Source organism: Drosophila kikkawai, chromosome 3R (assembly GCF_030179895.1).
Source record: "Drosophila kikkawai strain 14028-0561.14 chromosome 3R, DkikHiC1v2, whole genome shotgun sequence".
Classification (NCBI taxonomy): Eukaryota; Metazoa; Arthropoda; class Insecta; order Diptera; family Drosophilidae; genus Drosophila; species Drosophila kikkawai.
Genome location: NC_091731.1, coordinates 12,836,456 through 12,861,574, shown reverse-complemented (window position 1 = coordinate 12,861,574; position 25,119 = coordinate 12,836,456). Strand labels below are relative to the sequence as shown.

The 25,119-nt window shown below is 39.9% G+C and overlaps 3 protein-coding genes across 5 annotated transcripts; 1 reads left to right on the top strand and 2 right to left on the bottom strand.

Annotated features, from left to right (window-relative positions):
- Positions 1 to 77: 77 nt before the first annotated feature.
- Positions 78 to 5,590, bottom strand: rin (ras GTPase-activating protein-binding protein 2). Of its 2 annotated transcripts, none has more exons than XM_017165977.3 (5): positions 5,312 to 5,590; positions 5,052 to 5,218; positions 1,945 to 3,533; positions 1,632 to 1,882; positions 78 to 1,571 (listed from the first exon to the last, which is right to left on the bottom strand). In XM_017165977.3, exons 3-5 carry the CDS (start codon positions 3,365 to 3,367, stop codon positions 1,173 to 1,175), a joined length of 2,073 nt encoding a protein of 690 aa, XP_017021466.1. In that variant the 5' UTR covers positions 3,368 to 3,533; positions 5,052 to 5,218; positions 5,312 to 5,590; the 3' UTR covers positions 78 to 1,172. The 2 variants fall into 2 exon arrangements, with proteins under 2 accessions (XP_017021466.1, XP_017021465.1); XM_017165976.3 differs by having other exon boundaries at positions 5,371 to 5,590.
- Positions 5,591 to 6,291: 701 nt separating this feature from the next.
- Positions 6,292 to 17,440, top strand: sqd (RNA-binding protein squid). 2 transcript variants are annotated; one of them, XM_070286534.1, is made up of 8 exons: positions 6,292 to 6,592; positions 9,145 to 9,185; positions 9,274 to 9,548; positions 9,609 to 9,852; positions 9,918 to 10,043; positions 15,889 to 16,008; positions 16,416 to 16,580; positions 16,647 to 17,440. In XM_070286534.1, exons 1-7 carry the CDS (start codon positions 6,438 to 6,440, stop codon positions 16,493 to 16,495), a joined length of 1,041 nt encoding a protein of 346 aa, XP_070142635.1. In that variant the 5' UTR covers positions 6,292 to 6,437; the 3' UTR covers positions 16,496 to 16,580; positions 16,647 to 17,440. The 2 variants fall into 2 exon arrangements, with proteins under 2 accessions (XP_070142635.1, XP_017021438.1); XM_017165949.3 differs by lacking the exon at positions 15,889 to 16,008 and having other exon boundaries at positions 6,297 to 6,592.
- A 649-nt stretch (positions 17,441 to 18,089) lies between these two features.
- On the bottom strand, positions 18,090 to 21,009 carry LOC108074072 (uncharacterized). Its single transcript, XM_017165946.3, has 9 exons — positions 20,844 to 21,009; positions 20,641 to 20,767; positions 20,424 to 20,567; positions 20,195 to 20,367; positions 19,930 to 20,136; positions 19,489 to 19,870; positions 19,211 to 19,421; positions 18,720 to 19,157; positions 18,090 to 18,650 (listed from the first exon to the last, which is right to left on the bottom strand). Exons 1-9 carry the CDS (start codon positions 20,877 to 20,879, stop codon positions 18,182 to 18,184), a joined length of 2,187 nt encoding a protein of 728 aa, XP_017021435.1. The 5' UTR covers positions 20,880 to 21,009; the 3' UTR covers positions 18,090 to 18,181.
- Positions 21,010 to 25,119: the final 4,110 nt, after the last annotated feature.

The window sequence follows — 25,119 nt, the reverse complement described above, 5'->3', positions numbered from 1 at the left end:
GGCTCTAAAATGCGGCGGACGTCGACGTTCCTCACTTTTCCCTTTTTTCTGGCGTGGCGGCTCTTTAGCTAAATTGATTTCATTTTCAATGTTTTATTTAGAGGTTCGTGTTTGTGTGTGTGTTTATGCTTGATCAGTATATTGTTTGTTATACCGCGCCTTACATTTTTCTCGTGTTACCATTTTCTTTTTTTTTTTTTTTTTTGTTACTTTTTAGATTTATTTATTTTTTTTTTAAGTCTTTCTTTTGCTCTTTTTTATTGCATTTTACAAATGTTTTTCATTTTTTTGTTTTTTTTTCTGTTCTTACTTTCGTTTGTTTACATTTTGTTTATATCTTTTAGCTAAGTTCAAGTTTTTGTTTTTATCATTTCTTTTTGTTTTTGCTTAAGTATTTGTGTTTATTCAAAGAAAAAAAAACCAACGAAAAACTGTTGCAATTCCATTTTTTTTTAACCATTCTCTTTCTTTTGGTGAACTTAAGTTACATTTTGGTTGATGGTGAAATTACCAAACGAGAGCTGAAATTAAAGTTTACATTTACGCTAAGATGGATGTGTTGTGTGGTGTGCATGTGAGTGTCTGTTTTCCGATGGATGCGTGTGAAATGTAAATGTTCGATTGAGACTTAAACTTAATACGTGGTGTTTCAGGGCGAGTAGTGGGTGGTGTGTGTGGTTAGAGGATAGCAGTTGGAGGAAGCAAGCTGAAGCTTCTTGTTTCACAACAGAGATTTGCACAGAATTCCGATATCTTTTGGCACGAACTGGCTGAAAAAAGAGTGGGCCTAACGCAATTAGACTAAATAAAGACCCAAAACATTTACGTTAGTCCCTTTAGTTTTTGTTTTTGTTTTTCTTAAAGCTCGATGCCTCGAGTTTTTGCTGTTGTGATTACACGCTCAGGAACATTTAAAGGACAGTTGACATTTAGTTGCTCCAACTACTTTATGTTAATGTGTGTATGTATGTATGTGTGTGTGTCTTGTGCTTAATCGCATGAGATGTTTCTGAATGTAATTGATTGATTGCATTGTGGAAGAAGTCGATGTTCTTAACGTTGGGTTGCTGATTTAGTTTTAGTTTTTAGTTTCTTCTTTTTTCTTCTTCTTTGTTTGCTTCTGCATCTGCCAATGTTATCGCTGATGTGGTGCTATGCAGTGGATTTCCTTCTTAGCGACGTCCGTAGTTACCACCGCCGGCCTGCTGTCCGTTGCCGGCACCGCGCAGCGGTCCGTTGGACTGATTGTTGCCGCCGCCTGTGCGGTTATCCTGGCGCTGACCAAATCCACCGCCTCCCAAGCGCGGAGCTCCGTTTCCGCCGCCGCCACCGCCCTGACGCAGATTGTTACCTCCAGTGTTGTTGCGCATAATACCGCCGCCGCTGCTGCCATTGTTGTTGTTCATCGGACGCGACTGGGGTCCATTGTTATTGCCCAAACGATTCATATTGTTGTACTTGTTCTCGCCACCCATTGGCGGACGAGGAGCCATATCGTTGCGGATACGCGGCTTCTTCTCCTCAACATTCAGCTTCTGGCCATCGGGCGAGTTCTCCGGGAAGTACAGGGGCTATTTATAGAATAGGCCTCGTTAATTGGTTATATTGGAGATTTATAAATAAATACTCACGCAATTGGACAGGCACTTTTGCACTGCCTCAGGATCGTCGTAGGTAATGAAGCCATAGTTCAATGGACTGCGCATACCCGGTGGCAGCTTGTTACCAGCCTTCGAGAGAATTCGCAGCTCCAAGACGTTGCCGAAACGCGAGAACAGATCACGCAAGTCCTCCTCGCTGGCATGGTGTGGTATATTTCCCAAGAAGAGCTGCTGGTTGTCGCCAAACTGCTGGGCATTGCTCGGGCGACGCTGCTCAAATTCTGTAAATAGAAAATCATTTATTAATTTATTTTAATGATATTCAAGTTTCACGGAAACTTACCACCCTTGTTGTTCCGGATCGAATTGTTGCGCTGCGGCAGCGGACCGCCGTTGTCCAGCCGGGAGTTGCCGTTGCTATTGTTATAGGACGAGGCAGTGGTCGAGTAGCTCACCTGAGAGCCATTGCCTCCGCCCGCGGAACCTGAAGACGAATTATAGGTGTTGTTGCTGATCGTCTGCTGCTGCTGTTGTTGGAGTTGCTGCTGCTGCTGCAGAGCGGCATTGACGAATCCGCTGGGCGAGGAGGAAGTGGACTTGAACAGGTTCGCATAGGTCTTTGGCTCGTTCTGCTGTTGCTTGGCGGCCTCGTACTTCTCCTGCTGCTGTTGCTCATGGATTGTCTTGAAGTCATCAACGGGAGTCGGTGGCTTCTGCATCTGACGCTGGGGTACCTCGGCTTCCTCGGGCTCAGCCTGTGGCTGCTGCTGCTGCACTGGCGGCTGCTGCTGGATGGGTTGTTGTTGCTGCTGCTGTTGCTGCGGGGGCAGCTGTGGAGGTTGCTGCTGGATGAGTTGTGGTGCCACCAGGGGCGATTGCTGGAAGCCCGCACTTGGTACTGGGACAATGGGCAACACCGGAGTGCCGCTCTGCTGCACCAGAGGCGATACGCTGGGCGGGACCAGCACCTGCTGCTGCTGCAGCTCCTCATGCGACACCGCTCCATTCTGGATGGGCTGTGGTGGTGGAACATTGAACTGCGCCGGCATAGGAACCGCTGCGGCCTGCGGAGCCGGAGGCAAAACTGCCACTGGACGTCCGGCAGCAGCTCCCGCTGGCAAGGGGTAGAAGATCTGCTGCGGGGCAGCACCGCCAGCAGTTCCAGGAGCCACCTGCTGCTGCTGCTGGGCCACCACCACCTGGGCCTGTGGTTGCGGGGGCACCTGCTGCTGCTGCGGCTGCTGGGTGACTACATCACCTACCACTTGGACTGGCTGTTCCACGTTTCCGGCATTACCGCCCACCAACTGTACGTCGTGCTCCTCATCGTTCTCCGAACGCGACTCACCATCCTGCTCGTCCTCGATGTACACATCCTGGTAGCGGAAGATGTCGTTGTGGACGTAGTACTTCTTCGGCGATTGGGCGGCCAGGACGAACGTCTGGGTGAATCGCCTCATGGGCTGCCCATCGTTGGACAGCTCCCCGGTTACCTGCACAACCACACCGTTGCCAAGCGTGGCCTGGGCATCCACCTGGCTGATCTTCGCATGACAATCATTGAAGTTCAACTGCTGGATACGGTTATGGATCTCCCGCTGACCCACCACCAGCTTCGACTCTCCGTGGATGTACGACGAATTGTTGTTGTAGAAGCGATGCAAATGGTTGGGCGCCTTGTTCAGCAGCGTGTAGTACTGGCGGACAAACTCACGTCCCACCGACTGCGGCGAAGGCTGCTGCGATTGGGTCGCATCCATGACCATTGCTGGCGATTGCTTCTTCTCTGGATTATGGGTTCCTCAACGTCACAACGCCGGTTCTCAGCAGTTCTTAGTTTCCGATACAGTTCCTGCCTGCTCCTTTTGGAATACCCCGACACGACGACGGATCGGTGACAAGTGTTTGGACTGGAGGGTCGAATTCGAAAGTCTGCAAGAATACAAAAATATACATGCACATGTATAATATGCGTTAATAATTCACCAGGATCCGTTGGGTTTATGGGATATAAAATTTTTTATAAAAAATAAAATCGGAGAACGGGAATCAGGTGTCAACTTGATCCAATGAAAGCAAAGCCAATATATACTCGGTTGTTATCTGCACCGCCCACAGCTGCTTTAGGCAAGGCGTGTCAGTGGTGTCTGATTTCCCAGTTTAATTTCTATAATGCGCAAACACAGTTGCGTTTAAGACACCAGAATTTACAGTTTGTTTTTTACAATTACTACGTTAAATTCGTATTTTAATTTTAATTAATTCAGTAAAATACATTACAAATACGCTTCACACAATGTAAATGTACATATCTTAATGCATCTTATTTTATTATAATGATAATTATTATTAATAATAGGTTTCAATACATTTTTTTCTCTGACCACACAAAGTCTGCTCTCCTCCATGAGGGATCTAGAGTTTCACACTGTCACCTCGGATGAGAAGGAGGGTCACCCGGAAAGGAGCTCATTTTACTGCAGTGCATATAAAAAAAGACGCAGCGCGCTGCAGTTTGACCCACTTTTATCACCACACACACACACACGGAAAAGGGAAAAATTCGTGCATACGCAAACAAGAACAAAGTGCAGCTGTCACCAAAAGTCCCATTTGCTGTTGTTGTTTTTATTGCAGTTCTTCGTTGTTGTTGCCTTCTCCCTTTTAGCAGGACTTTTTTTTACCTTGCACGTGTTTCTCTGGTCTATACTGGCGATCCTGGCACAAAGGATACCCTGTATGTGTGAGCTTTGAGAGTAAATGACCTCATACATACAGATGTAAAAAAAGAAGCCGCGAGTCGGGGAGCATGAATTACTTTGAGGTTATGTTCGGTCTTCAAGGTTGAGCCGCCGCCGTTTTGGACACAAACGCATGTGTGTGGGATTTCATTGAACTCAAGCTTCGCCAACAAATTGGCAAATAGGCATATCTATATGTAAGTAGGCTTTTAAACAAATTAGGTTGTGATTCCGAAAACTGTTTACATTTTTGGATTCATAATTTATTGTAGTCAAACATACCCCGCCCCGTGTTCAACAAATAATATTTGCCGATAAACCTAATAATGCACAAAGAGTTGCGGCCGCTAAGTACACACACACACAAACGCGGTTATGAACGCGCCACTCTCGCTCTCCCGTTCTCTTTCTACTAGCGAACCGCGTGTGTAGGAAGAACAAAGAAGGCGATAAATGAAGAGCAGTATTTAAACAAATTTACAAAAACAATTTTCTTTCACATTTTTAGGTTATGCACAGGCGATAAAAAAGCCGCTAAAATGAAAAAATTAGGGAGCAGGCTAACGAGAATAAAACACGCCCAGTATGCATTTGGTCATTTTTTCCATTTTTCTTTTTTTTTTTTGTTTTGTTCCACCCCAATGGAAGAATATGGAAAATGCTAGTTTTTCTAGACCGCGCGCACATACACACGAGGTTACCGGCTCACCTTTGGCGATTTTCCTCCGATTTTCCTATGGATGCTTGTTGTTGTAATGCACAATGTGTATTGCTTATGGGTTGAAATTTGCCGAAAACTTGCACTTTTTGGGGCACACTTTAAACTTCCGACGCTGAACTTTGGAGGGGGCGGGGTGGCGAATTTTAATTCAAGCGCTGAAATTACGAAGGGATTTTTAGTTTAAGAATTGGCAACAGTCGTAAATTAAGAAAACTTGCAATCTGCACACAAATCACACACACACATACAGAACGAGCCTTCTTCTTCCTCCTTCTACACTACTTTGTTGCAATTTTTTTTAACTAACTTGGCAATTCTCGTGCGTTTTGTTATTTTCCGATGTTTGGCGATCACAGTTGTTGGTTAATTAAGTTACGATGCATTGGTTGTGGTTTTTGAGTAGAAAATAATCGCAAACGCAATGAAATTGGACAAGTGTTGAATTGAGAAGAGAACCGACGTTCGTTCCTTTTTTGCCTCTGTTCGTTCCTCTTCTTGCTTTTTGCCTCTGCAGCGTTTTATTCTCGGTTTTGTTTCACATGTAGTAGTGTGCGTCGGTGTGTGTTAATGATGGCGGCATTGCGGTATGGGTGTGTACACACTGTCAAGGGGTGTTTCTTTAATGTAGTATTTTCTACTCTTTGGTATTAACAACTTTTTGTACTTTTACTTTTATTTTAATAATATCACATTGTGATGGAGTTAGTGCATCATACATAAATAAATTCATCAACATTGAAAGGGGATTCAATAAGTTGTTGTGTATTTTAATTTTTTTAAATAAAATATATATATATTTTTTTTAATATAAGACGTTACAAAAAGTCTGTAATTTAACATGCTAAATGTTTATAAACAAGGGACATTTCACTGCATTTCTATTTATAAAGTTCGTTTGTCGATATACTTCAGTATGATTTCGCGCTCTCCGCAGACTTCAATATTTTTCGGATAAGCGCACCTTATATAGTTGCACCATGAGGCTGGACTGCAATTTGGTATTATTTACATTGGGTGTGTATACATTTTGTTTGATTTCAAAGTGGGTAGTCGCTCGCCTTGTAATTTACTACTTACGGAATATTCTTTAAAAGTGTAATTCTTTGTAACTGTGATATATCGCTCCTGGAGACGGTTTCACCGCGAACTGGAGGTTTTTCCGAAAATACCAACCCCGCATCTATCAGCTTTTCGACGAGGTGGCAACGCCACGCCCATATACACACGCTGTCGTAGCATTTGTCATTTTCCGGTCGTCATTCGTACGCGCGACTTTTTGGCGAGTGTGTAAAAAGTAGGCTCCGCCTCTGAAAAAGTGAACCAAAAAGCAATCTGCTAGCCCCAAACTTCCACAAAGAAAGTTCACACATCATAATGGCCGACAAGCAGCAGGACAGCGAGATGAACGGCGAGGATTTCACCAAGGACGTGACCGCCGACGGCCCGAGCTCGGAAAACGGAGACGGGGCCGCCGCCGGCTCCACAAACGGCAGTTCCGACCACCAATCTGGCCAGCGTGATGACGACAGGTAAGTGGTGTCGCGCTATCACAAAAAAATTGCTTTTTGCGGCGGCCAGTCTGTGATCATGTGCCCCTGCGTTATTTTTTCTTCTATATATTGCCTTCTCTGTTACGTAAATGCGAAGCTAACGTCGTTGGTCGCTGGTGTTTAATGGGTTTTACGGGTGCCAGCGGGGGAAGTAGGAGAGTCTGACCCCCTTTGTGTGCTCTCTCTCTCCCGCTGGCTAGCTGGTGTGTGTGTCGGTGCGACTGTACTTCAGCCGCTGCAGGCGGAATATTAATAGAATCTTCGGAAAAATTCACCAGTTTCCCTGTGTGCAATGGAAAATTTTCACAGTTACCCGTTCCCCGCGGAAAACCATAGACTTTCCATTTGCATTTTAGTTTGGGAGCACATTTTGCCCCATTTGTGAGGTTATGTTTGCTCCCCACGTTGCCCCACACACACAAAGCCATTGCCTTTCACTTGCGAAAATAAAAACGATGAAGAAAAAGTTATGTTTGTATTTGCCGGAGTATTCTTTTTTCGCATTACTCTTTGGTTCGGCTATTCGTTGTTATTTTCTGGCCTTCCAGTTCTGTACCCAAAATGGCGGACGCATACGAGTGTTTGTGTATGTGTGTATTTTGCAGTTTTCACTTATTCTCTTTGCTTGCCGGCTTCTCTCCCTCTAGCCATCTCTTTCCCCCGCAAAGTGACGGCCGGCATTGTATTAGAGTTGCCGAGGCGCCAAATGGAGAACTATTAGAGCTGGGAGAAATATGAGCGGTCGTAATATTCGTATACTGTTAGTGTTTTTAATAATAGTATCGTTTATAAACATTTATTTCGTGATAAAACATTCAACTTTACTTATAATTTTTGTAAAGAAACGTAAATAACAAGTGAAACTTTATTTAAGTAATACCTAGCAGATGTTTCGATATGGAGTATGGAGTACTTTGTCGAGATTTACGATGTTTCAAAATTGAGAGGTAGAAAAAAACAGTCTTTGATTGGGAAGAGCGGTTCTTATGACTTGCTTTTTGTTTATCTCCTCGTTTTGTTTTTAGGCGTATAGCATACACATCATTTGCCCATCCTACTGATCATTTAATATCTAAGTTTAATCTTAAGTCACACGAAGCTGTACATTAAAACGAAAATACGGAACCCACCGCGGAGCCCCCAAATGAAGATGGATGGAAACGAGAGAATCAATTTAAATCCAAACTCATAGCTTATCCTGTTGTGTTGTGAGCGAACTAACCTTGTTCCTCTCCGGCAGGTCTTGAGTATAGCTATTCTCAAGTCGGAATGGGATTGGAATACGGATTCGGAATCGGAATCGGTTTCGGATTCCTGTCGCCGGCAAAACGGATCCGGGATTTGGACATGGAGGATCACTCAGCCACTCCAGTCTCCAAAACTCTGCGCTCCACCGAGATACTGATGCTGATGGTATTTATCTAACCAAAACTAAAACAATCAATCAGTCAGTCAGCCAATATATAGAACTATCGACACACAAAATTACCAACAAATTATCTCGATTTTAAAATTGGATCCATGTAAACTGTATACGAGTATATATTGTATTGTATTATCTTAACGTATAACTTGTAAATTACCAACCAAAAATAATTATATATTATTATATATATGAAACGTATCAAGTAATCGGAGACAGAGAGAGACCGAGTGAAGGAGACTCGCAGTTTTTTCCTTTGTTTTGTTCAAATCTCAGAATATATCATCCGATGAAAGAAACACAAAGAACGAATGTAACGTAATGAGTGCACATTCCAAAATTGCAATCGAAATTCCGCCGCCGTGTGACGACACTGTTCCAAAATTGCCCGGGAATCCGCAGAGAACACAGAGATATCGCTTTCAAAACCCAAAATCAATGAGAGTAACGTACATCAAAGTAAATTAAGTGACTATGCATTTTTTTTAAACTCTTTTTTATATAAATAAAAAAAAATAAAAATAAATAAATGAAAAAAAAGACAAATAAAGCAAGTAAACCAACCACAATACAGCATAAAAAACGTTGCATTTTTCTCATCCTATCGAATAAAGACTAATTGTTAATTGTACAAACAAAAATTAAAAATTATAAGTATACCCAAAAAATGAAACTAAATAATTCACTCTTTGCATATGTTTATATTACTATATATCTATATCCTTCGCTCGTTTTGTGTCTCTCGATCGATCGCTCGCTCGCTCCTCGAACTCTTTCGCTCATTTCCGAGTTTGCAAGTTTTTTGACACTATCCGAACAAATCTTTGATTGCAATACAGTAACTAAAGCAATTTTTCACTTCAAATTTGGTGAGTTTTTTTTATTCGTTTTGTATTTTTGCTCTGTCATCAATTCTTTTGCAGCCAATACGAAAAACAGTAAGAGAAGAGAAATTTAAAGTAAATCCAGAAAGTATTCTATTTGCTACGCGCATTAAACACAACCTATTTTTGTACCCGATCTCCAATTTTCCCTGTTCCCCTCCGTAGTCTTTGAAATTATCTGTTTACGCTTTAAAACTAACCAATTTATCTCTGACCTTTCGCAGAAAACTGTTTGTTGGCGGTCTGAGCTGGGAAACGACTGAGAGTAAGTAGAATTCTTCATTTTTTATCATTTACAATATTTCTAAATTTATCTTTCAAATATACTCACATCGTTTTGCTTGGTTTTGCAGAGGAACTCCGCGATCATTTTGGCAAGTACGGAGAGATTGAGAGCATCAATGTCAAGACAGACCCCCAGACCGGACGCTCACGAGGATTCGCCTTCATTGTGTTCACAAGCACAGAGGCTATTGATAAGGTCAGCGCCGCCGATGAGCACATTATCAACAGCAAGAAGGTCGATCCCAAGAAGGCCAAGGCACGACACGGCAAGATCTTTGTGGGTGGCCTGACCACAGAAATCTCCGATGATGAAATTAAGACCTACTTTGGACAGTTTGGAAACGTTAGTATCCTTAAAAAAGATTTTTTTTTTAATATTTAAAGATTGAATTATATTTTAAAGATCGTCGAGGTTGAAATGCCATTCGACAAGCAAAAGTCGCAGCGCAAGGGCTTCTGTTTCATCACCTTCGATTCGGAGCAGGTTGTCACGGACTTGCTGAAAACGCCCAAGCAGAAGATTGCCGGCAAGGAGGTCGATGTTAAGCGAGCAACGCCCAAGCCGGAGAACCAGATGATGGGTGGTATGCGTGGTGGACCACGCGGTGGTATGCGTGGTGGACGCGGTGGTTACGGAGGACGTGGGGGTTAGTATTGAAAATAGCTTTAAACCAGAAAACCACATCTTAATCTTGTAATGTCCTTACAACAGGCTACAACAACCAGTGGGATGGCCAGGGCTCCTACTCGGGCTATGGCGGCTACGGCGGATATGGCGCTGGTGGCTATGGCGACTACTATACCGGCGGCTACTATAATGGATATGACTACGGTTATGGTAAATACAACAAACCACATAATAATGCTCAAAACAATTATTACAATAACAACACGTCGAGTAATTACCATCCAAACAAGAACAATAGCAACAACTATCAGCAGTTCTAAGTAGTCTAGCCGAAAAAAAAACAAACAAAAACAGCTGGCCAGCAAAAGAAAACAAAAACAACAACCTTAAATCAAGCAAACAAAGCAACAACAACACCTGCTGAATACCATATTATTAAACTTTTGCCATAGACCTGATCTGATTTGATCCAAAATTTCCACGTTGTTGTGTTTCCCATTCTAACAAAACTGAGAGAAAAACAAAAACAAAAAGATATAAAACGTTGTTTGCTGCATTTCGATATGACTAAATGGTTTATATCCAGATGTATGTATGTGTACATTTTGCGTATAATGTATGCTTATATCCAAATGTGTATATTCCATGCAGATATCTAAGAACAACAACATCAACAACAACAACTACAAAAGCAACGTCGCTAAAAACAAGAAAACTTTTAATTATTGTAGAAAAATGAAAAAAAAATGAAAAAAAAAAACAATAAGAAAGTGCTAACATATATAAATTTTAAACATTCATTTTATATTGAACAAAAATGTGTATGTTGACAGACAATTTTCTTATATAAAAAACAAGCAAGCAAATTTAATAATTTTTATATACACATTTATATCTATATATCTATATATATTATAACTACGTATAATTTTAAAGCTACATACTTGATGTTTTAAATTTTAAAGCGTACTTTTTAAACAAAAATTCATTTAAACGAAAACATTTAATTACCAATTATTAGTTCGAGTAGCATTTAAACATAAAACTGACGAAGCGTGTGTATAAAAGATTGTGTTGTTTAAAGAGTGAGAGATAAGAGGAGAAAAGTAGACGTGACGTTCAAGTTGAGGCATATATATGCCGAGTGGTTCATCTCTCCGGATTGATCTATTCTAAATATATATGCGACCACTAGACCACCAGACCGGACCAACAAACAACAACTAGGCTCACCACAGCAGCGATGTTGTCGCGAGGTCGCCTTCAACAGACTTTCCAAAGATGACAAATACCTCAAACGCAAAGGGCAGCAAACAAACAAACAACAACAACAAACAAACAAACAAGACATAACAACAGACAAACAAACACACGAGGAGCATGTGCCAATTATGTGAAACTGTGTGAAATGCCAGCGTTTTTGGCCTTTTGCGCAATTGCAACTTGTGCCTTTTTTAATTGTTAACTAACTGTTATTGTTTGAACCAACTGAAACCAAAATCTGTTGAAACACACACATACACATACACCACCACCTACCCCCCTCCAACACACCCCTGCACCCGAACCCACACACCCACTCCTATAAAATAGTTATTTAAATAGTTTCTCCATTTGTTTTGTTAAACAAAACACTAAACAACAACCCAGAACAGAAACGACAACAAACAAAAACAAAAACAAAACGTAATCAAAGCTTTTGATTCAATGTCTATTTAAAAATATATATACCTTATATATAGCATATAAATATATTTTTAGAAACATATTATTATTCCGGCAACGGGATAATATTCACGTTCTTGCAATGCATATGTTTTCGTATGCACCATACGTCAATATACCTACCATATATATTTATATCAAATATATACAAATGTTATATATTTATACATAAAAAAAAACGTAACATTTAACTATGGTACTATTTTTGATAGTATTATTTTAAGGCAAATCCTTGTAAAAAACAACTACAAAAAAACGAAAAGAGTACAACAACCATACAGCTCTTAAGATCTACGGGCCGGGGCCCAAGAGTCCTCGTAGTCATCGCAGCGGATAACCGGTATATATTATCATTCCGGATTAAACATTCTGCAGCACCCCCGGCCCAATTCGTGAGATCGTTCTTTTATTTGCTTTATTTGCATTTCTGCTGCACTTTCTTGACAAAAAACAAAAAACTAACGAAACGAAACGAAAGAAAAATGTATTTTGCGTGAGAGACCTTTAACGTAACGTAATGTCAAGGAAACAATCAATTTCGAGACTTGTTTTAGTTGCACCGCAAGCGCATTGCGGCATTCTGCACGTTCATACGTTGATTCCAGGTTAAAGAACAACAACAACCACAACAACAACTAACTAACTTACTGAGCAACAACGACAGCAAATAGTAACAACTACAGTAGCAAGCAACATCAAGAACAACATCTTAATTGTAGCAAAAAGAAAAATGAAACTTTTCCAACAATCAAAAGCTAAACAAAAACACACTTCGTCAATTTTAGTAATTTTAATTCAAGCATATAATACACATACTTATATAATTTTTTTTCTTATGGTTTTTAAATGTTAAGTCAATCAACACCAACAAGCAAATCACACATACATAAGCATTTCTGCTATTTGCAAATGTATAATAATAATATACCTTGTATAACTCGTACATATTTGAATTTGAAATCGAGCAGAAAGAGCTAAAAGAACTTGAAATTTATCTTTTTGCCAAACCAAATCAAATGTTGTCAATGTGCGTCGACAATTTGACTGTATACCAATTATATATACATTTGTACATTAATACACATTTTTTTTAAATATTCATAAACTTTGAGTGAATTATATTTTACAAAATAAAAATGCATGTTTCTCAATGTTTTTAGCAAGTTGTCTGTACACAAAACAAACTAAAAAAAAACCAAACAAAACAATTTAAACAAAATAAGAAATAATATTGACATTTATTCCCCTTAAAAATTGTGCAAGAGAGAAAAGTTTTTTATACATTTTATGCTATATATTTTTTAATTAATTATTATACCGATTATATGATGTTTATATGTGAAAACAATTTTTTTGATATAGAAAACAAAATTTTTGTATACCTCCTACATATACTTACCATACAATTATATAGCAATAATTTTGTGCCCCACACTTTATATTAAAACCTTAACACAACAATATATATATATTCTTAATTTCTTTATAATTTCCATTTCCGTTACTCTACCAACTTAAAAAATTCTAAAACTAACCAACCAACACTGGAAAAGCGCGTGGAACGGGAACTCGAACACCGACTAGCATCTTTTGATAAATGAATAAACACCTGAGAATTGACAGTTAATGATCTGCTGGTGTTTTGGTTCCACTTTCCACACGCTTTTCCACTTAAGTATGTAATGTTACTTTCGTAATTATGATTTTTGAACATATTTCTATACGATTATATGATTGTAATACCGAATTTTCCGATGTTTCGCCTCACAAAAACGAAAAAAGCAAACTAAACTTAATGAAAACCCCAATGAAAGTTAAACTCGAAAAAAAAAACAAAAAAAATTTAAAGCCACCACAAAACCACCCAAAGCGAATATCCAAAAACGATCGCAGGCCGCGCGTTTGTCTTGTCCAAGTTAACCGATAACCAGCGGTGTGTCCGAGGCTCGTAGAACCGACATCCAAGCCAAGCAACGCAAGCAACCAAGCGACCGACCAAGCAATCAATCAAGTTATCGAGTAATCAAGAAAAATCGAGCAATCCTCCGCCATGCAAAAACCGCACCAACAAGTGTTAACTTTTCACTTAACTGTAACTGTAACGTTTTTAATTTTTACTTAAATCTTCCTTTTTCTATTACATTTAAAACGTATATATTTACAAGTAATTTAGCGTAATTAATATTTGTTTTTAGTAAAATGCATTGAAAAACTCTACAAAAACAAAAAAACAAAAAAAAAAGATAAGATATGAAACCACTAAAGTAATATTATAATGAATTATATTAATATTGTCAAAACCATTTCTGAGACAATTCTTAAGCTACAAACCAGTTTTCTTGTTTTTAACAACAGCTACAACAACAACAAAAAAAAGAGCAAAATAAAAACAAAGAGTAATTATTATAATCAATTATATTAACTCGAGTATAAAGTAACAAATTGTTGACTATTTGCATTTGTTTTTGTTTTTCGCAAAACGTTTTCTATTGACACACAAGAATATTCGCGACAGACTCCGCATCGTCCTCCCTTCTCCCGTCCCCAAACCCCAGACCCTTGCAAAATCCCAATTAAAGGAACTTGATAAAAAAAAAAAAAAAACAAAAAATAAAATAAATAAGAGAGTAAAGAAAAATGCAAATTTGCAAACTTTTTGCTGAGGTGAGACATTCAAAATACACACACACAAGAGCAGCAAATGAATTCACAAATTTTTTCTTTTGGCAAAAATTACTTTACGAAAATTTTCGAAAAAAATCAAACATTAAAATATATAATATAAAAACTATAATTTGAAATTGAAATGCTGAAATTGTTGTGTGGAAGAAAATGAGGTAAAAATTTTAAAAAACATAAATGCATAAAGACGAGTGCTGTAAAACGAGAAATCGGATGAAAAATGAATTGGGAAATCCATTGCAATACATTGTGAAACATGTTAATAAGTCGAGTCGAGACAACTAACAAAAATCTGAGACAACAGCAACAACAACAACAACAACAAGAGTTATATTGTTTATAACAAATGACAACAACAACAAATCGAACCGCATGTATGTGTGAGCGCCGCCTTGCGCCTGTTTCCTCTCCAGGAGAGAGAAAGAGCGAGAGAAATTGTTTTTTAAATTTTTATTGTGTACCAGCAACCAACAACAACAACAAAAACAACAACCAAATGTTTAAGCAACAACTTATTGTACTTTTGAGCTACAGCAATAACGGATAAACATTTTAACCATCAATCTTATAATCAAAAAATCCACAAAAACGAGAAATGAGCAAATAAAAGAAAAAAACGAAAAAAAAGACAACAATTTTGTGTGTATTTCAGTTGCCGCCCCCATGAACACCCCACTTCCCCTTAAACTGCTCCGGATCGGGAGCACCATCCCATTCCTTTCCAGCTATCTCTTGGTATGTGCTATTTGAATTGTCTCCCCTCGGCGCGGCGGCGTCGTCGTCCTCCAAGTTAAGCAGCAAAAATTTTGACCAAACTTAATGAAATAGAAAACCCATCAACCAACCAAACAAACCAACCGAAACCCTGATCCTAGTTTAGAAATCACAGTCAACAAATGTTGCCAACTATTAACTACACAAATTATGAGAAGAGTTCATTTAACACAAATGTTTAACTGAATTTATTAGGTATATACTTTAGGTTACAATTATTTCAAGGAACTTTATAGAGTCTGTCTCAGTGTACAGACTTTGATTTAGTGAATATTATGTACTTTAGCTTAAGTTGTTATAACAAAACCTAACTTAATACTCTAATTTTCAAAAATTTTAAGACGTAGATAACACAATTTATAAAAAAGATTACTTTAAAAATAATTATTTTTTAGTAAATAATCAAAATTTTACTTTAATATTGTTACTGTTTATATCTTAAATCAAAAGAAACCTAAAATAATCAAAATTAGTATTTTTCTACTTTAATAATATTTAATATATTTTCTATAAATTCAATTTCATATATTTAATATACGAATTAAATTCTATGACCCTAATCAGAATTCTTAATCAATTTTTTTAAATAATTAAAAATACAGAAAAAACTTATGCAATTCACGTTTCGATTTATATAATTTAATTGTTTTTAAGAGTTAAAATTTGTTAGGAACATTTGTTTAGCTAGTTGGCAACACAAGGCATTCCATTATTTTTTTGTTCGAGTTCTCTTTACACCATTTTTATAAGCTAAGCTTTGTTTGTGTTCTCATCAATCTTCTATTCGACAAAAATCCACCAAATCAACGACACGTTTTGTGCGATTGAACAACGAAAACCAAAACCACGCCATCCATCCAATCGCAATCTAAAGACGGATACGGGTACGGCGGCGGCTTTGAGGGTAACGGCTATGGCGGCGGCGGTGGTGGCGGTGGCAATATGGGCGGTGGTCGCGGTGGCGGCGGACCCCGCGGCGGCGGCGGCCCCAAAGGTATAAACACTAAAACGAAGCCCAGCAACTATCTACCAGCGAAACCGTTGGGCCTTCATCCTCTATCCATGTATCTGTTGAATATAGTCTCTCTATTCGCCAATAATAAGTTTTGTAAAGCAAAATTAGATTTCAGTTGTTCAGTTCCATCGTTTTCGGTTGTTAACCTTCATTGGCCACTTTCCAAAACTTATGTTTAGTTTATTTTGCTTTATCCTAGAGTTGGTCAAAATTTTCCCAAAAAAAAAAAAACAATAAGTTTGGCGTAGTTACCGAAAAATTTAGATAGTCCCTCCTCCTACCTTTCCCGCTGATGTTGAGCATGTCTTTCTTTGCGTTTTTTTAAATGTTGCAAATTACACATGGATTAACTCTTGTTATTGAACGTTTTGTTTTAAAAAAAACAGGTGGCGGCGGCGGTAACTTTAACGGCGGAAAGCAGCGCGGTGGCGGCGGTGGACGCCAGCAGCGGCATCAGCCCTACTAAACGGGCGGGGACGTGGGCATTGGGTATAACGCATTCTCCAGATAACTACAAACTATTTGAATTTTACCTAGTTTAGTTTGTTATGGTGAGTAGAATGCATATTCCTCTGCATAAACAATTAAAAAAAATGAATAATTTCTCTCATTTTTAGCATTACTACAAATACAACACACACACACATCCATCTGAGTAAACGCATATATACTAGTTTGTATATATCTGAAAAAAAAATATATATAAAACGGTAAAGAGGGACTCATTGCATTGAATAGACTGGCTGGCTGGGATTAACATTATCAACAGCAGCTACCTTTACAACACCTCTACACACACTTGATGTGTAGCACCATTCCAACAACAGCAACTTGAGAACATCAGCAAAGGGAGCAACAAGAACAGCAAGAGTAGCAGTAGTAAAGCATCAAATATACACTTACACACACACTACACACAAAAGCACACATACGTATAGTTAGGCCTAGAGAGATATAATTTTTCAGCAAGTGGCTAATTTTTCATAGCCACACGCTCATTAAGCAGGCTAAAGGTAACCACACAAAGCAAGCAAGCAAGCAGCCAACCAACCAACCAACCAACCGCCCACCAACAACCCTTCAACCCTTGGAAAACCCACAAGACAACCTTGCAGAGAAAACATAGCACACAACATTTACCAAACTAAATAATGCCATGCCCCGCTCACGTTGTCTGTGTGTCGAAACTAATTTGTTTTTCTAATGTAGTCCCATACATTATGCGAGGTAATTGTTTAACGTGTCAGCAGGACAGGGAAACGGAAGAAAAAAAAAAACATACTTACAAAACAAAAACACATACAGCTAAAATGTTTCATACATACAATAGAGTATAAGTATTTGTTTAACTTTAGTTATGAATTAACTGTAATATGTAATAATAATTATAAACCAAGAAACAAGAAACCAAGCAAGCAAGCATTGACTGGCTGGAACATCGAGTTGCATTGTTCCCGTTCGATTGAAACAAAGAATAGATAAAAACTATATACGACAACCGGAAATACAACCTACAAGAAACAAACAAATCCACCATTATAATAATACTGAGCAGATGAAAGCGAAAACGCCAGATAAGTTTTTGTTTTCGGGTATGTATTTACGCTCATAGACTACATATATACATGCATACATAATACATATATCTATATTTATATACACACTTCGAAAGGGAAGAGATTTATATTTTAATAAAAGTCTAAAGCCACACAAGAACATTATCTACTTACCCTTACTATTGTATAGACCACAGCAAGATTGCGAATTGTTAAATCAAATCTATGTATACATTACTATAGCTATATATGAAAAAAATCTATATATGAAATCGTCCGACAAAAAAGCTAACTGAGAGAGCAGATGGAAGATGCCGATTGTGTGCTGGATGGGCAGGTTTAGGTAGCATTTCAAGAAGAGATCGATGCGTGTGTAATTGTAGTTTCTCCCCTTAAAAGTAAACAAAAAAAGAAAACATTCTCAAGCGAAGATACAACCTAACTTTACTGAACGATAAGAGATCAGACAGTTTTAAAGCGAATTACATTAAAGAAACTCTCAAGTAAATACGACTTGTTTATTTGCCAACGAAAGACATACGACATGTGGTGCACACTGAGAATTTGGAGAGCGGCGCATAAATATCGAATCGAATTTAATAGTTACGCTTCATCTGGCCGGTGGTGAACAGCACGTCCAGGATCTTGAGGAATTCACGATAGTTGAACTCCATGCACAGGCCCTTCTTCACGCCGAAGCACTTGCAGATGGCCTGGAACTCGCGGCTGCTCAACATTTCGTGCATCTGGCGCACTGTGAGGCCGCGCAGGAACTGGTTCTGTGTGATCGATCCGCACTGTTCGCGGTCAAAGTCCTTGAATACCTGGCTCAGATTGGAGATCTCGTCCGGTTTGCGAGCCAGCTTCATCAATGCCTGAGAGCAGATAGTTCGCTCATCGAAGCTCAGGAAGCAGTCGACGCAGTCCAAGTTGGGTAGGTGGAGCAGTGGCACCGCTGTGATCACCTCGTCACCCATACTTGTATCCAGCTGGATAAAGACTTCATCCAGAGCCTTGCAGAAGTCGCGGTAGCGGATGCAGGCGGAGCGACGGGGAGAACGGAAGCTGGGGTTAACAAATAGGTTAATATTTTCAGTAAATAAAAAGTTATTTTTAAAATTCAACTGGACTCACATGTTGCACAGGATCTTGGCCTCCTCCTCTGTGACAATCACACTGGAATTGTCTAGGGCCCGCTTAAAGTCCGATTCCATGATTTCGCCCTCGCGATGGCGATCGTAGTCCGTCATAAACTCTATGACGGACACGCTCTTGACGAGAGCTTGACGCTTGCAACTGGTCAGGATGCGCACGATAACCTCCTCGCTGGGATCCTCCGGGTCCAAGTTGTCGCGCGCGAAGGGCGGGCACTCTACTAGTTCCTGTTTGGTGACCATGGCAGGCATGGCATATTCGGCGGGATCCACATCGTCCAGGAACTTGGTGTAACAGAAGCCCAACTCATTACCATAACGACTTAGGACAGCGTCCTGCTCCTGATCAGTCAGCAAGATGCCATTGGTGCGGAAGATTTGCTTGGCAATGTTGCAGCGTACATGGCCGCTGTTCAGCCTGGAAAAAAAACAGTGAATAAGGGGGACAGATAGGTAAGGGATTTCACTCACTTGTCATAGCTGCGGAAGAAAGGATGCAGATAGAGCCTGCGGTTGCGGATGCGTATGCGTATCTTGGCCATGGCATCTTCACACAAATCACGGATATTCGCTGGGACAGTCTGCCAGTCTACGGCACCTGGTCTCGGCAGCTCCTGGATGTGACGCGGTGGTGACTCCACCACACACTGCGGCATTTTGTCCAGATTCTTAATGGTGAAGACTGGAAAAGGTAAGAAAAATGATAACGGTTGGACCATTTAAAACCCAGATCTGTTTCCACACTCCACCTGAATCGATTTCATCCACAAAGTTACGCCAGCGCACTCGATTGATGTCCACTGGGTCTGTGTAGCGATCCAGAAGGATGCCCAATTCCCGTTGGCTGAGGTACTTGCCAACACCCATGTTGGACAGTCCTCGCTCGAACTGATTCTTGGTGATGCTGCCCAAGTTTAGCGTATCGTAGCTCGCCAGGAACTCCGAGGTACGCACTTGGTTCTTGTAGACATAGTTCTGAATGCAGAAAACGATGTCGCATTGGTTGCGATTCTTTTTGGGGTAATTGCAGGCATCCGGGAAGATGGGATGCACGAGCTGACAGCCATTAATTGGCGGCAGCTGCGACAGTTCCAAGTCTACCAGACGTCCCGGGAAGTTCTTAATAATGTCCTGTAATAAAATATATATATTTTGGAATTAATTAATTTACTCTTTGTTGTTGTTCTTACGTGAGAATTATCCAGAAGATGATTATCACCCAAATAAGCCATAATGTTGTCGATGTGCTTAAGAAAGGCCACATAGTTGACCAAGTAACCATCCTTCATGTAGCGTCTCAAGAGCAGCAGAAAGTCCTGCTCCGATAGCGGTATCTTCATGAAGTGTAATACCCGTGAGAAGTGAGACACAGTGACCACGCCCACATTTTGGGCAATCTAAAAGGATTAAGAGAGTATAAGTTAGCTATTTCTTAATCTTAAAGTTTGTACTTACCAGTTCGTAGTCCTGAAAATAAGGCATTAATGGTATGTGCGTTGCCTGGGCTATCTTCATCAGGATCAGGCAGAGACGCCGACGATCTTCCGGATGTGGAATGACATTCACATGCCAGGGATCGTTCCACTCCAGTCCAGTGGCCAGGTCCGTTTTGGCGGCCTTGTGCAGAGCTAAGATAATATAGTTTTGACCAAGATGGTGCAAAATTTCGGTTAGTAGAACTCACTTTCGCTGCAGACCACCTTGCAAAACTGTCGATACGCCACCCGTCCATCCCGAATTTGAAAGTAGTCAGTGACATCCCGGAGCTCGGACTCCGACATGCCGGCCACCTTGCGATACTTTCCCAGTACGGCCGTGAAAATTGGTTCTGTAGAGGTTTTGGGAGGGTCATAAAAGGGTCATAAAAAAACGGAAATGTGCCCGGCGGATGTTGTGCTCACCGGACACAAAGCCGGTGCAGCATGGATCGTGCTGCTTTATATCGGCACAGATGTCCAAGTTATAACGAAAAATGGCACCCTGGATTTTACGACATCCTCGCCAGATTTGGTTTAGCTCCATCTCCTCCTAAGCAAGGCATTCAAATTAGCTTGACCACGTTTAATGGCTGACCGACATGTGACTGCTGCCAATTCGAACTCACCCTGTCATCGCCCTCCTTAATCTTGGTCGAATGCATCTTGGCTAAAACAGAATTGATAACTTTTTCTAGTGATTTTTCTTGTGCAGCAGAAAATGCTGAAAATCCTTACAAGGAAATATTCCCTACAAGTGTTCAAGTGTACATAGGTAGGTAACTTGGTGAAACAATGAAATCAAAGGCAACTCAGCCAACCAGCTCCCCCATTACAAATTGGATTTCTCGGCAGCGTCGTGTTTGCTTTGTTCCTGCTCCCGGGATCCGATCCGACTCACGCAAGGAAGCCGTGTAGGGGCCCGTACACTAATCACTTCCTTCGCTGGCAGGAGAAGGAGTGGCGGTTCGCGGAACAGGAAGGAACCGGTAGCCAGGACCTATGCTCACCTTTCTACAAATCGCCTCCAATCACGCGCTGATTCGTCGACCAGTTTGTCGCAATGCCACCAACACTCTTATTCAATTTTCTATAAATGGATGTAGCAAAAGGAAAACACCGTGGGAAAACAAAAACGGACGGTACGGGGGCAAGGGCGAAAAAATATCAGAGTGATTGGAAAAAAACATATCCTGGCATCATCAAATGCAATTTCACTTTATTGGAAAATCGCTGGCCAACCAACCAAGCAAACCGCATCCAAAGCCATTCAACAGTAACAGTTCACTGAGAAAAAAAACATTTTTTAAATTATTAATGATTCGGATTCGAGAATTAATTATGAGAAGATGCTAAAGAAGTCACTAGAGTTTGAAAAACCTTCAAAAGGTGTCCAAAACTAAGCTAGAAAATGTAAAAACAAATAAACACAAAATTTGGTGTCTCATAAATATTGTTGTTTTATAAACATTTTTAAGGGATTTAAAACAACTTTTATATTATTTCAGATATTTCAAGGTGTGGCAAAGTTTGATTTTCTTAACCAAATTATTAGAATATAAGGATTCGTCTTAAAATGCTTAATTCAATTAAATGATTATTGAATAAATTCTCTGGTAAACAACATTTTTTCGCTCAGTGCTTTAACAGCAAAAGGCAACCTTGTGCGGAGGTGGAACTGTTATGGTAGTGGCAAAACTACATAGTGGGTCCATGACCCCTTCCACCTCCTAACGCCCAGTTCGAGTCAAGGTTGATTGGCGACGACAGGTGACCGTGGTGCACCTGACCACTTCAAGCTGGCCACTCGGGCCACTTCTGGCCACGCGACTAAAAATAAGCTAAAGGACGGTCCACGCTGGCATTTCTAGTGTTTGCTTAGATGCCCTTTTCGCTCCCAGAGTCACGAATGTTCCACTCATAGACTTGATGCGGTTAAAGCCACTATAAATATAGCACTAATGTTGCAGCGACTTTATTGCAATGTATAAATTTGCTTTTGACAAAGGTTAAAAAGGTATGAAAGTAATTGCATCTGTGGAATAATTATAACAATAAGGTTATTAAGTAACAACTGTTTTTCCAACTGTTTATTTCCATAATAAATTTAAAAAATAACTTGCAACCAACTGAAGAGCCTGATAATATTCGATAATATACTAAAGGCAAACTCAATCTACGCAATGGGATTAATTATATACAGAAATTGTGTAATCAAAACCCCATTTTATGTTAATTTTAAACTAAAATGGCAAATAGGGTCTGATTTAAAATGACCTGCCTGGCATAAAACGTTACCATCTCTTGTAAATCACTCGCTTTAATTGAATTTTGTAATATGCGTGCGCCGGCAAATTGGGTTGGAGAATCGTAATACCCGGAAACGGTTAGTTGGTGGTCATAAAAATGAATTGCAATCATTATCGTTGCTTAGATGAGGTCTGCAGCCAGCCAATTCCCTGGGCTCCTCTCACACCCGGGAACCCGGGAACCCGGAACCAGCTAGCTCCTGCCTGTGCCACCTTTTGAAGCGTGCTTTATTGCAATTTTTATTGCACATTTTTGATTTACCCAGCGTTAGCCAGGCATCCACCGGCTTTGAGCTGGCTGAGTGATTCAGGTTTGGCGTTCTCGTTCGTACATTTTGCTGGGGAAATGTGCGTGCGATGTGCCTGGACATCGATTTGCTGGTGTTTTGTTCTTATTGCCAAGCTGTTTGATTTGATGCGGTGTTAAATTATAATTACAGGTTTGAGTTTCTCGAATGGGGTCGTCATAGTCGTCGTTGGCTTCGCTGGATGTGGGTTCACAGGGGTCGTGCAGCTTATCGCGCACAAACATATGGCATTTTGTCAGTTTGCTTTGTTTGCTTCTTTTTTTTCGCACTAAAACGGATGCATAGGGATATGGGTACACTTGTGGAAAGTTGGAAAAAAATGATAAAATTTGAAAGGAGCTAATTTATTTCTTTTAAAGCCATTACAAAGTTATTAAAATTATCCTTACTCAAGTTCCCTTTTCCCAAAAATAAATTTAGGCCAGTATTTGGAACTTGAATCAGCAAAATCTGTAGAATTTTATTAAAAATTCACTTTAATTTTTAAAAGTTTGGATTATTTTTGAGCAGTGCCAGCTGCTATGCCTGTATAGGTAGACAAAGTACTGGCATATATATTCATGAACCTGGTGTACATCTGCATAATGCATGGCAGCGGCAGCAGCACGGGCAGTAGGAAAAGAAGAAGCAGTGGCAATGGCAGGATACGCCAGTTGGCGGACTTTGCCTTTTATTTTAGCTGCTGCTTGGCTGTCTGCTGCTTTTGGCGGCCAACTAGTGCGGCTAACACATACACACACTTGAGCAGCAGAGAATGAGAAATATGGGGAAAAGGCAAACAATGGCTGGCAACCTAGTTATCGCCCCGCCATCTTTATTGCATGCAAATGCGCGAAAGGCGGCGCAAAAAGGAGGCGCGTCTGTTTAAATGGCTAACACACACACACACATACACCAGAACTCACACACACTCATACTCACACTCACCTTATAAAACCAACCGCATGCATATTTATCTTTCGCCGGCTCCTGCTCCTTTTGTGGCATACAAACACATCTACAGACATGCGAGTTTAAGAAATACGATATCTTAAGTGTTAAACAGGCGCTTTGCCAAACAAGCCTGCACTCTGCAAACCTTATCTGCTTTACGTATGTGTATATGTGTGTGCGGGTACGCCACGCCCACCGCCTTTCTGCAGCTGGTGATGCAGTTTACACAGAAAAATAAATATTACCACAAGTAAGTCCTTGCATTTGGGTATTTGAAAACAAATATTTGGCTAAAAATGACTTAGTATGCGATTTATGATAGTTACCTATTATTAATCCCTATAAAAACTGTCAGGTTCGTTGTAGATTTTAATTAGTAAATAATGGTTTAAGTTTTATAAATTTTAATTAAAAATGTTTGCTTCCTGGAATATCATTGAAATTTCAAAGCAATATATATGGCGCCCAACGGTGGACAATAAATTATTCGATTTAAAGAAGTCTGGTCCTGTCTAACACATAAATCAGTAGCATAAAATTATAAAAAAATTAAATAATTAGGATCGCATTTTGTACGAAATTCCTAAATATAATATACGTGACTTTGAGATATTAAAGCCAAGATTATTAAATTTAAAAAAAAATATATATATATATATTTATTTTTAAATTGGTTTTAGGCCTGCTACAATTGCAAATCCTTAGAAAAAGCTATTTTGTTGTTAAGAAATTTAATTGAAAATATTAGAACTTAAACTAGGTTATGACTATTCCATCCTTCCCACATTTCAATTAAACGCAGAAGCTTACTGTTAACCTACGTCCCTGGATTCCAAAACCTCTAGAGGTCTCTGATTGAAATAAGCTAAATTAAAATGAGAATTTCGAATTCCCCTTGGTAGGTTTTTGTTTTCTGTGTTTGAATTCGAGGCTCCCCATATATATTTGGAAGGGAAACAAAAAGTGGGGAAATGGGCAAAGAAAAATAAAAACTACACCGCGGCAAATAAATAAAAATACTGCTCACTTCTGCTGCGGCGCGTTTTATGCGCACTTGCACTCACTCACACTCACACACACACACACACACACTGCCGTGCAAACAGGTGTGAGCTGACGCTCACTCGCACACACAGGACCTCGCGCCCTGCTTCATTTTTGTAGTGCATACTTTCGGGCGCTGCTTATAATTCCACGCCAGAGTTGTAAATATTTGTTCAAGTATTTATTTATGTACTGCCTCCGCGCGCGTGTTTAGCCTGCATATGTGTGTACGTAGTACGTACACCCACCGCGCTTCCCTTTGGTCTTGTGTGAGTTGCGGGCCAAATTAAAATGCATTGCACTTTAGCCTG